This window comes from Musa acuminata, chromosome BXJ2-5 (genome assembly GCF_036884655.1).
Source record: "Musa acuminata AAA Group cultivar baxijiao chromosome BXJ2-5, Cavendish_Baxijiao_AAA, whole genome shotgun sequence".
Classification (NCBI taxonomy): domain Eukaryota; kingdom Viridiplantae; phylum Streptophyta; class Magnoliopsida; order Zingiberales; family Musaceae; genus Musa; species Musa acuminata.
The window spans coordinates 47,533,145-47,545,668 of NC_088342.1; the positions used below are offsets into that span (position 1 = coordinate 47,533,145).

At 38.7% G+C, this 12,524-nt stretch overlaps 1 protein-coding gene across 1 annotated transcript; it reads right to left on the reverse strand.

Moving 5' to 3' along the window:
• LOC135613142 (uncharacterized) lies at positions 1 to 6,713 on the reverse strand. The gene is made up of 5 exons (XM_065110181.1): positions 6,308 to 6,713; positions 4,256 to 4,344; positions 1,923 to 3,914; positions 985 to 1,162; positions 1 to 894 (listed from the first exon to the last, which is right to left on the reverse strand). Exons 1-5 carry the CDS (start codon positions 6,405 to 6,407, stop codon positions 278 to 280), a joined length of 2,976 nt encoding a protein of 991 aa, XP_064966253.1. The 5' UTR covers positions 6,408 to 6,713; the 3' UTR covers positions 1 to 277.
• Positions 6,714 to 12,524: the final 5,811 nt, after the last annotated feature.

Genomic DNA, 12,524 nt, shown 5'->3' on the forward strand with positions numbered 1-12,524 from the left:
TGACGCTAATCTTTTCTTCACATAGCAAGCCAGCATGATGGCACAGTCGCAACCATCAATTCAATGCATCCCATGAGGAATCAGTAATAGAATACATACAAATCTAAATTTGACAGAGTCAGCATTACATGATTTTCCAAGAAAACATTGACTCCTTGGAAGTTTGTGATCTGCTTCTCCATCTCCATCTCGGTCACTGTTCTCGCGGTTGCTGGATCAGTGAGTCTGTTGCACTTGACTACACTTACTTTAGCAAAGCAGATTTAGCATAGCTCTACTATGCTCCTGCAAACTCACTTACAAGTTCCTCCAAGAGCTCATAGTTTAGTAGCCTCTCCATCTCTCTTCCGATCAAATCGACATCATATCTTAAACCAAGCCATCCCGGATCCAGGACCTTATTTTCCCGATTGCAGTCCTGATCGTTCCTTAGCTTGACCACCATTTGCCACAGACCTTCCGCAAGGCCTTCACGGTTCCATGCTCGCAGATGAATCGTCGATCTCACTCCTGGGTTCACATCCATGCATTTGGTGATGAAACCTGCCAGGGTGCGATTTATAAGATCAAACAACAGCTTTCTTTCTGATCTCGACCATGATGCATTCCCGTTGTACTTTTTCTCGAGTTTATGGAAGACCATCTGGTCCACAGGACAGCCATGCAAGTAGCAGGCATCCGAGAGCTTGTTGTCATCAACACCATGGATTCCTGACTCTACAAGTATGTCGAGTAGGTAAGCGAAGTCCCTATCATCGTCATCTATGAATTCCCCGCGATTTATCACCCCTGAAGACCGGGGCACATGATCGTCTCCTGTATAATCTTTGTTGGTGGTCGGCATGTACGTATCCACCGACTCCAGTTTTAAAAGTTCGAGTTTCATGCGAAGCTCTGCAGTCAAGTAAAATAAAATCAGAGACACGGTCAATCTAGATAAACTTAAAGGAGAGATCTGAGGCAATGATGAGGTTGTTCTATTGCCTTTAAGATCTGCACTTAATCTTTCAAGGCATCCTGTAGTGCTTCCTTCTTCGGACGGAGTCTCCAAAACTGAGACTGGACTCGGCAGTTCGAGCTCCTTAAAGCTTAGAGGAAGTGATTCAGATGGATCATACTCGAACTGAAGCCGCTCGACTTGAGAATGGTCACTTGATATATCCTGGAGCAAAGGAAAATAGTTTACTTTTCAGATACGGAGTGACATAAGAAGCACACTTCATTTATTACAGTAATGGAGATGAGATCAAACTTAATTTAAGAGCCATAAAACAATGCATGCACTAAGACTAATGAAGATTAACAGAATAATTAGTGTTCGTCCCCTTCAAGATTCTGATTGTGTGCATGGAGGTGACGATGGTTTCCTTCTTTAGACAGATGAAAGCATGCAAATCTTTTGCCAACTGCCAAATGAAGAGATTGAAGTTCATTGCGATTGATACCTGACAAGGCATGGAAGATGGCTTACAACCATTAAGCATTGCTGCATTCTTTGTTTGAATTATTAGGTACCGATTACATAATAATTCAGGAGAGGCATCATGTATTTGGAGCCATAGGCTCTATCCTTTTATTATAATTGAAATTGGAAAAGGGATGCCAACAAAACAAAGCATGGCTAAGAAAAGTTGACTTGTGAGTTTATGCTAATCTATAAAATGGCTCTGTTAGTGGACACAGAGAGAAATCAACAAGATAACTTGAAATTTACACTAGACAATATCTTTCCTTACTTTACAATATCTGACCAAGTGCTTCTAATAGATTGTACTATACAAAATTTGCTGTAAAATCTACATGAAATATTCTAAGTAATCTAATAAAATAAATCATCTTAAATTTTGAATGCTTCCTTTTGGTCACAAATGATTCTTTCCACTATCAAAGAAAACTAAATAGTTGTAACGCCAGAAGATCACCTCAATCACTACATCATTCCGAACTGATGGCACTTGAAATGAAGACTGCGTTACTTGCTCTTCTTGAGTGATCAATCGCCGTGAGTCATCTCCAACTATGGGAATTGAGGCACTACTTTTTCTGATGGTAATGGCATAATCAGTAGGTTCAGGATGTAACATTGTGTTGTCTAAATAATTTTTCACATGAATGCTCTTCCTCAATCCTTCTGAATTCACATGAATCTCCCGTTCAGGTAGCATATTTTCCTCTTCAACTGGATGAGCTAGTCGAGAATTGTGATTATGATGCTTAGAGCTCTTAACTTCTGCAGTTCCTGGCTTACTACATTTTGCTTCTGAAGCAACAGAGGATCCCATGTGTCGCACGTCTTTGATCGAATCATTACTACTTCCACCATCTTGTTTTCTGTCACTTGGTCTTGGGCTTCCATAAACAATACTTGAAGCTGGAAGTGAACTGAACCTCGGCAAGAATCCAGAGCTCCCATCTTTCAAGCTGTCCTTGCTGCTAATACCCAAATGGTAGCCCTTGCTTTCAAGTATCTCATCTTTGGACAACTTTTCATCTGAAACTTTCTTAGTATCTAATGAATCCAGAGTAGCCTTTGGTGTCTTTCTATCAGATTGCGCAAGCAATTCACCCAGTGTGTTTGAGCCTCGAGAACAAAGTTTTGTATTCTTAAATTGGTGAGTGATCTTCCATCTTTCAGACAGACGTTTTTTAGCTTCCATGCTCGCAGAAGATTCAGCTGAATATGAAGATGAAGGGCTGAAGCTGTTATTCCACTCGCCAAAATTGTCAGTAGACAGATAAAAGGCCTCTGAGTGGTTGAGCTTCACAATGCCTGGCATGATAAATGAGTCTCCACTCTTAGCATAGGGATTCATTTGTGAGGCAAAGTTCTTTTTGGTTTGACTGCTTATCGTGTGCCTCATTTTTCTTGTGATCTCTCTAGCAATCTCTACTGAACCCTTGTGGCTCAATCCCTCAGTGTGAAAGAAGAACTTCTGTATATCTTTGTCGTGCAGCTCCTGAATTCCAGATGCTAAAATTTCTCTGCATTTTTTGGAAATGAAACTGTTCTCATGGGTAAATAAATCACCCCTTGCAATCTTTTGGGCTTTCTCCAAGTTTGGCTTTAAAATAACAATGCGAGCAGGATGAAGAAAAGTTCTGGTTCTAGCTGCATGTAGTGATGCTGATAAATTACATGAAAGAGAAACATTGTTTTCTTTGATAGAGTGTTTGCCAAGGCTTGCCGTTTTCATCTTAATTGAACCTGTGCTTTCTTGATGCATATGAAGGAACCCATCAGGCCTTCTTTCTGATTTAAATGATTCTGACCAACCTTCACTGCTCCAATTTTTACTGGCTTTAGACGGTTTCAATATTGTGATCTTGCTTCGATGAGGTGACAGTGGTGCATGCCTCAGATCTACATTATGCTTTGCTAAAAAAGAATTGGGATCTTGGATAAGTTCCACGAAAAGATCCTTGCTCAAGTCCGAGACTTCAAATGCATCATTGAAAGTTTTACCATTTTGAAGCAGATCATGATTAGAAAGACGTTTTGCATCCCTGGAGTTCTGATTCGTAAGATCCATTCCAGCTTCATTTCCTCTACAGCCAAGCATTTTCCTGCTATTAGTGTGGTTCTTATGCTTCTTAATCTTGGATGTTTCTGTTATTTCAAAAACATCTTTGAACTCTTGCTTCTCATCGGTGCTTCTAAATTGTGAACGGTCATTAGGATGTATACATATACAATTCACCGATGTACTTTTTGACAGTATTGCTTTGCAGCAATCTTCCATATTTTTCGATCCTCTAACCGAAGAGGGTAGTGTATCAAGACCCATTAGTCTTGCAACTAAACTTGGTGCAGGACACCTAATGTCTTTCTCTTTTGATACCTCTTCATCTATTGCTTCTTTCATTGGAATTTCTCCAGCTTTCATAGATAAGTTTTGACTAATCTCAAGAGCAAACTGGGAACACCGAAGCACTTAAACATGTCAGTACAGGGCAGCAGTTGCATTCAAAGACATTAAAAAAAATCAGAAGACATGGCAAGTTGGCAGCCTTCATTTAAGAAAGAACTACAAAAACTAAGAAAATCTAGCAGTAAAAGTTAAAGAGCATCATGCCCATAACCTATATGAATAGTAATTACCTATGGCTTATGTAGCATTAGTGGACTTTACAAATGTTTATGCTTTATAATAGGCCATAAGACCAGGCTATTATCACCGGCAAATTGTTGAAATTTCAATTTCCTTGAAATAACAACATTTATGACAACAAACCTAAAAAGGAAATGCACACTTACAGAATTTTTTCCTGCACAAGAACCAATGTCACGAGTAGAATCAAATGCAATCCTTGAAGCATTTGGCCATTTTCTGGAATGGAAATGCCCTGTAATAAGAACTTCATATCTTGAGATTATCATTAATTTGAAAAAATTCAGCCATATGTCATGTCAGACAACGATCAGGTACAGAACAACAAAACTAAGGACATTTTTCTCATCTAATCAACAATCAGAAATTTTTGGCACTTCGAGGAACAAAAAATCTTATAATCTTTACACAACAGAGGTTTTTATAAACTGCCGATCTAGTAAGCATATCTATTAATACTATATAAGCAAAAGCTGCAAAATAAAATAGAATCTTACTACTACGAGAAGTGTATAATAATATTTTTTCCATCAATAGACTAAGTGAGAAAGGCTACATTTCTCAAGACTAGGTCCAGTTTTTTTTTTACTAGGGTAAGCGACGAAGACGGGATATAAGTCCAGAACTTTAAGATAAACTATCAAGATCTTTACCGGCTAAGCAAGCTAACACATTCGACTAGACATGTACATGCCTAATAGTAGGAATGTACAAGGACATGCTTCACATATGGTAACAAATTCTTCACATTCTTCAAAAAGTGAAATGTATCAGAATTACAACTGAACATTATCATTCATTTTCCCAACTGAACATTTAGAAGAATCACCTTCACAGTGAATGACACTAAGCAAGCCACCAAATTTGACAAAACACTGATACCAACTATAACATGACAATTTGGTGTCGTTGGAAAATAGTTTCTAGAGATTTTCAATATTAACAACGTTGATGCAAATTAGAATAAGCACAATGGAATAGTCCGGACCTTTCGCTAATTTTTGTTGTACAAATTCTTTTGTGTATAGGTTAGATAACTTTATTTGTCAACTGCATTTCACAAGGACCGATCAGACATACACATGGAGTCCTGAAAAATGCATTGAAGTGCCTAAAATTGGACACCAATCTATGGAACATTTTGACAGCATGCTTCTAGGCCTCTCAAGACGACACAAAAAGAACTAAATGCTATGAAGACGCATCAGATTGTATAACGAAATTCCAGCCATCACAAGGCAAAGTCAGAATGAATCGTCTTTCTGTAACTCAGTGCCATAGGCAGAACCAAAGTAAGCAAGAATTCAGCAAAACTCAAGACAAACACAAGCCCTCGTTAAATGAAAATAAAATCCAAGTATTCCTATTTCTTAGAACATTTTAAAGTTCCTACAATTTAGAGTGTGGAGTAAAAAAAAGAGATATTTAAGTTGTCAGCAAGTCATAAGACAGTAAACAACAGAACCAAATGAGATCGAGCTTAATTAGCATGTAATTATAGTTGTACAGCTTTAAACAATTGCAATCTCATCGTGAAAAAACAATTTGTACCAACAAACAAGAGAGGAAAACACCATCTAAAGCTCCATAGAATATATGGCAGACCATAAGACTAAAAGTACAGCCTGCAAGAACGATATCTCATATCCTTTCGGTGATGAATTACCAAAATGAGCTTCACAGTTAACCACAACTTCACAATGGAAAACTGGGTACAAAAATTAACTTTTTTTTGGTAGCAAAACCGACGCTGAATTCCAGAGATGGAACTATAAATCAATTTGTGACGAAAGAAAGAAAAGAGAAGAAAACAAAGCCATAGCATCTTAGTGGTCCTTCAATGTCTATAATCAAGAAGTAAAATATTAATTCTCCTCGAGCAAAGGAAAAATTAACAAGATCTTGCACATATCACGCATTAGAATGGAACGACTTGGAAGGTCCTGATCACAGAGGCTACATCTTCCCGGAACAAGAAAAAGTGTTTCTTTTTCTTATATAACACCGAGAAATGGAACACAGCAGACTGATCCCAAGACGCGGTCACAAAACAGAGATTTCAGTAAGCGACACGGAATCGGCTCCGCGGAGTTCAGAGGAATCCTGTCCTCAGAACCCATGAAACCTTCCAAAGATCCAAATTTTAAGAGGCCAGGCAACGATTACCACCCGAGAGAGACAGAGAGAGAATGCAACACCTTCCGTGCGGACTGGGTCCGTCCAGACCTGATCGCGGCCGTATGCCACCGCAGGTTGGGGCTCCTCCCTGCGGCACGATCGACTGCTGTTGTAGTGCATTCTCCTCACAGAGTAGAATCCAAGGTTCTTCGCATAGGATTTGTGGCAACGCAGATCAAGGACCCGAACAAGAACAGGGGCGCAGCAACAGCAGCTGAGGAGCGAGGGGGAGATTAGGAGGGAAGAAGAGAAGAGAGGAAGCGTGGGGCGGAACCGGCGCGAGAAGGACGTCGAGATCGAGATGGTTGAAGCGTTCACGGGCTTGCGAGGTTCAGACAGCGAGAGAGACCAAAGAAAGACCAGAAAAATCAACAACGTAACAGAGATTGAACGTTAAGAGAGAGAGAGAGAGAGAGAGAGACAAGGGCGGTGGTGAGGGAGAGTTGACGGCTCAGAGCGAGCGACGTGCAATAAATAAGCGAGCGTGTTGGGATTTGCACATGGACCGATGAAGCACGACGAAGGAGAAGAAGGTGTGAGGAGTTAATGCGCCATCGAGGAGTGTCCAACACACCAACATCCTTATTCTCTCTCTCTCTCTCTCTCTCTCTCTCTCTCTCTCCTCGGCGGCAGTTGCCGGATTTGGGTTGACTAAACTACTATAACGTTTACGGTTGATCCACGTGACGCTCTAATCTACCTGCTTTATGACTGCTAACAAATATGACCACGCGTGCGGGTCCCACCCAAGCTTACTCCAAACACAAGGCGGGCAGCGAACGGGTAAGTTGAAACCGCTCCTCTTTCTTGTTGGTGAGATTTTACATCTAACGGATCAAACCCTGTACGTCTCCGCTGACTTTGACCCAGGATCCGATTTCTAGACCGGGTTTTGAAATATAGCGTTGGTTTATCGCAATTCCTATGTTTGGGACCAAGGAGTCACCGATCAAATCGAATCCTATGCAGGTGAAGTGGCGTAGGCAGGATCAACCGGTTATTCTCAAAATGGATGCGATAAAACATACGACATGAACACACAGCATTCTGATACCATCCGAGAGACACATAATCTGAAGGATCAAATGAAATGGTGATGGAAGAATGCATCACAAAAGGATAAGAAATGGGTTAATGTACACGCTCTCTTGTCGCTCTCTGTTCTGGTTGTCTTTTGGCGTCTTTCCATGCCCTATTTCTGTGTGCATCACGTAATATTCTTCGTCTGTGTGGAGCTGGTCCTTTCCCCTGCTGGTCCGGTGGCGCAGGACGAGCTGGTGTGTGATGGAAGAAGAGCACATGTGTCTCTTTTATCGTTTCCTTTGACCCAAGGCATCGGGGCCATGCGGTGGGCCAAAGACTGCACCCCGTGAATATGTTGTCGTCGTCCCTCGACGGTCCCCTGTTTGTCCTTCGTCTTAATTCACTGCTTCCGGAAATAATTGTCTCGTCTTTCAGATATCCCCAGTTATAATTGCCGGAGTTGATACAGTATGCTGGTAGCTTCCAAATGAGACTATCTGTCAGTCTTCTGTTGAATCCACTGAAAGCCTTCCTCCGTTACCTGCCGGCAGTACTGCCACCGATCGACGTCTCAGCAGCATGGCTAATTAGGTTCACAGGCACCGAGAACAACATCAATTTTCAGTGATTAAGATATTTATTAATGGTCGTTATAGTGCAAATCCACCAGAGCAGTTTATATATATATATACACACACATATATATATAGAGAGAGAGAGACATGACACCCGTTGGCGTTGACATGTTCGATGGGGTTCCACATCATTTTTGTATGTCCAGCCTGCTGGCCAGCTTCATCGGGGTTCCAACTTCTGATGACGATAAGTCCCGAGATGGAGATCGCCAAGAATAGCCAGATTCCAACACATACGAAGATGGTCTGGTGGTCGATGCAAGGACAGAATATGAAGACAGCGCAATATTAAGAGAGAGAGAGAGTGAGAGAGACGTATATAAAGGGAGAGGGAGAAGAGGAGGGGAAGGAGGAGGACGAACAAGGAAGGTAGAGGTCGGTCGAACATGGCGACGGTGTCCCGGAACATGGTGGTGCTGGCACTGTGCCTGCTCCTCTTGGTGGTTGCATCCTCCGGCTACGCAGTCGACTGCAACCAACATGACGACTGCTTTTATGATTGCACGAAGAAAGGTTATTGGAGAGTCCATTGCATGGCCTGCTTCTTTTGTGAGCCCGAGCAGGACGCGGATGGCTACCCCTCCGGATAAGAAGGCCAACGACCATCTCTTCTCTCGCTTGTAGTTGTTTCATTTCTATATGCTTCCTGTAGAATCCAATGCTTCTGCTGCATAATTCCATATCGTCCCATTCTTTCACTATTGCTGTGGCTTCCTCCTCTAACCTGCTTCTCCATCGATACGTAAGCAGTGCGATGGTACAGTGTGTATATATATATATACACACACACGTAATGGACACACTCTACGTATGTTCTCCGATGATACAGTATACCTTTCTAGAAATAACACACAGAGCATGCAGGCGACGAGTGAGTGCGTGCACATATGTAATATTGGGCTTCAATTCTGTGTCATATAATACTAGTAAAAGAGGTCTTTGGACGTCCCTTTTGTTCCCTATATATCGAAGAAGAGAGTGATTAATTACTATTCCTCGTGAGATATTTGCTAAAATGTAAATAAAATTTATTATACATTTAACTAAACCATTAACTATTGTCTGTGAAATAGATCATACCATGATTCGATTTGAATCTAAATCAAATCGAGTCAGGAATCGAACTAACCCGATGATTCACTAGTTCTAAATCAAACTGAAACTAGCCTCCAATAGTTTGGTTTTGATTCATAAGTTCGAAAAATCAAAACTGTCAGTTCCATAATTTTAATTTTTTATTTAAAAATAAATTTATAAATTTTATTTTTAATTTTGTTTAAGTTCCAAAATCAACCCTTGCCCTTTCTGATTTTGGGAAATCAAAATCATCGATTCCAAAATCGTAATCAAGACTATTAAGAAAGACTTTGGAGTTCATATCTTACCCATTTTGAGGGGTTTTTTAATATCTAATAAAAAAATATTTATCATAGCATACGAGGGTTATGAGTTTGAATTGGCACAATTCTATTTATCCAATATTTACTTATGTAATATCCTATTTCTAAATCCAGTTGGAGCTGGCTTTCATTGATCATAGCTAAAGCTTTAGAGAAATTAAAAATTGGTGATTGATCATAGCTAAAGCTTTGAGAAACAAAAGAGTATTGGCAAATTGCAAATTGGAAATTATACAACCCTTTCTCTGTCCAAACCATTGATCAAAAAATTAGAAATTATACACCAATTTGGCTTGTGTCAACATCCAAAATCTGTTACCGAACTGACATTGTAAAAATTATACAAACTAATAGTGTTATGGTTCGGCCATAGTTTCAGTGATGAAATCCATAAAAATTAATTAAAAAATTATAACTCTAATCTTATATAAGTTACATAGAAAAAGCCTTAAAGATGATCCTCAAAGGAAAGAAAAAAAAAACTTTCATTTCAAGAGAAAAAATATATGATTATTGGTTAGTAAAATTAATTTTGATTCTCATAATTTTCTGGTATGATGATCTAAATATCATGTTCTTTGGATTGATCGATATAGATCTTTAAGATATTTTTTTTTCCTCAGTTTTTCTCTCTAGATTCTTGAAACTTATATGAGTGTTTGGAATTCATTTGATATTGATATCTTCTAATTAATGGAGAGAGAGAGAGAGAGAGAGAGTAATATTGTAATCCTATTATTTTATAATGAAAGATTGAACTTGTTTGTCAGTGATTTTTTTTCACTAATTTGAATGGTCTATTAAATTATTTATAATATATTTAATATTAATTTATATCTTATTTGATTCACATAAAGAGAAAATCTTTTTTTTTTCTGATGTATGCCATTTTTGCAGATTTAGAATTTCATATCAAAAGAGAGTAACTTACATAATTATGGATGACTGATGAAAAAAATTGGGAAGTAGATATTTTTTTCTATAGTAGTTTTCAAAAAGAAAAAATTATAGGTGTTTAATTAATACTATGCACTTGAACTTAGTTTTATCAATTTATTAAAAAATTACTTCTCTTCGATAAGATGATGATAAGAATTGATGAGAGAGAAAATGAGACAAAATTAGAGTGGTAGAATTTTGATAGACTAAATAAACAAATTAAGCTCTCTATAATTTTTCTCACAATTTTTTTTACAAAGAAGGTGTCATAATTATGAGGCTCCTCGTTAGCTTTCTTATATCCAAATAATATTTTTTTGTTTAAATATTATATTTTTTACGAGTCTTCTTGTTGAGTAGAGAAATGATCTGAGCTTGTCAATACATAAGGATAACTAAATCAACATATTTTTAAAGAGAGGAGTGATCCTCTTACCTATATCATTTGTTGTGTTCTGATTGACAAAGCTATTTTTGTGTTTCTAATATTTGAATAATACAGCTCTTTTTTAGAAGAAAAAAACTTGGTGGTGATGCCAAGATCAGTATTAATCTATTAAAAGAAAAAAAAATGGAAAAAAATAAATGATGGGACATTGTTAGAGACAAACAAGATTTTATGACTTGCTTGTAAACAGATGGATTCACAAAAATGATTATCATAATATATTTTTTCTTCGTACTCTCATTTATAGGTCTTTATAAACAAAAAAAAAACCCTCCAAACTACACATTCAATGTTATGTGATGGTGATGACCATACATTAGATGATTTTTCAGTATTTTCAATAAAAAAATTCTAAATTAAAGTCGATTACTCGACAAGAATTAGAATAATATCGTCACATAAGATAGCCAAAGTACTACTGCACATTTATAATTGATAATTATAGAATTAACACAGAACCTTAATGAAACATTTTGTGAGCAAATATGTATAAATAATAGGGTTTTTTTTCTTTTGGTATATGTTGTATTTTATTTACTATTAATTTCTTTTATGTCATATATCTTTTCTAATATGTCATCTTTTAAATAAAAATGTTAGTTCATCCGTGAACATTTTTAACTGTGTTAGCAACTACCGATCAATAACAAATAAGATTGTATTATTTTAATGAAGAATAAATGATGAAAACGAGATTCTAATATAAAAATCTTATGATAATCTGTCAAAATCTAAAATTAAAAGAATCAACTGTGTATGATGCCAAAGGTACATATATAGATACTAAAGTCTACAATAAACAAACAAATGCTGAAACAACGATTTATGACGATGACCAGATTAGTTTGGGGTTAAAACTCTCATTAATAGGAAGATGCATACTTGACAAAGCAAAGTTTGGAGACTTTTGGCGGATTCGACGCTGTTGGCTTTGGGCAAAAATAGGTTGCAGTGTTTTAATCACCGAAGTCCAGCGAAGAATAGCCAACTTGTTGCCTAAGAAAACGCTGGTGCAGTGGACGCAAGGAGACGAGCTAAAAGGCAAAGCAACCGTGGATATGTGTGTGTGTGTATATATATATATATATATATATAGAGAGAGAGAGAGAGAGAGAGAGAGAGAGAGAGAGAGAGAAGAAGAAGGAGCGGCCGACAAAGGTAGAGATAACATCGAACATGGCGTTGCCGTCCCGGCGCATGGTGGTGCTGGCGCTATGCTTGCTCCTCTTGGTGGATGTATCCACCGGAACAGACTCGGGAGTCGACTGCGATCTCGAACCAAAGGCATGCTATGAAGATTGTCGCAAGAATGGCCACTGGATAATCACATGCACCAGCTGCTACGTCTTTTGCCCCGACATAGGTGGCGGCTACCTCGGCGGCCCCGGGATGGCAAGCGGACGTCTCTCTCTCTCTCTCTATCTCTCTCTCTCGCCAGTTTTATGTGCCACTAAGTCCTCTGTCTCTGTCGCAGTTCTTGCAAACAAAATGGTGGATTCTTCGTCCGCTGGAACAACCGTTGAGCAGCCTTAGGATGGGCAGGAAGATGTGCACGTTGACGAAGCGACATGACGGCAAGGCCCTGCGATGCACTCTACGTTTTGAATCGATACCTCGCTGTCTCTCTATCTCTATCTCTTGTTGTTGTCGATCAGGTAATCCTTATATAAACAACAAGTTGTGTTGCTGTGTCAATTCTGAATGATTTGATCATCGAGCGGTAGGCAAATGCATTGAAGTTTGCAGGGAGGTCATAAGGCGCGGGCTGACCTCATTCCTGCAAGGCTAATTG

Excerpts from the sequence above, each read along its gene's own strand:
- LOC135613142 (XM_065110181.1), bottom strand. The coding sequence starts at position 6,407 with ATGCACTACAACAGCAGTCGATCGTGCCGCAGGGAGGAGCCCCAACCT. Across the intron at positions 4,345-6,307 it reads GGACCCAGTCCGCACGGAAG|GGCATTTCCATTCCAGAAAA; the intron begins GTGTTGCATTCT and ends TTCTTATTACAG. Across the intron at positions 895-984 it reads ATTAAGTGCAGATCTTAAAG|AGCTTCGCATGAAACTCGAA; the intron begins GCAATAGAACAA and ends ACTTGACTGCAG.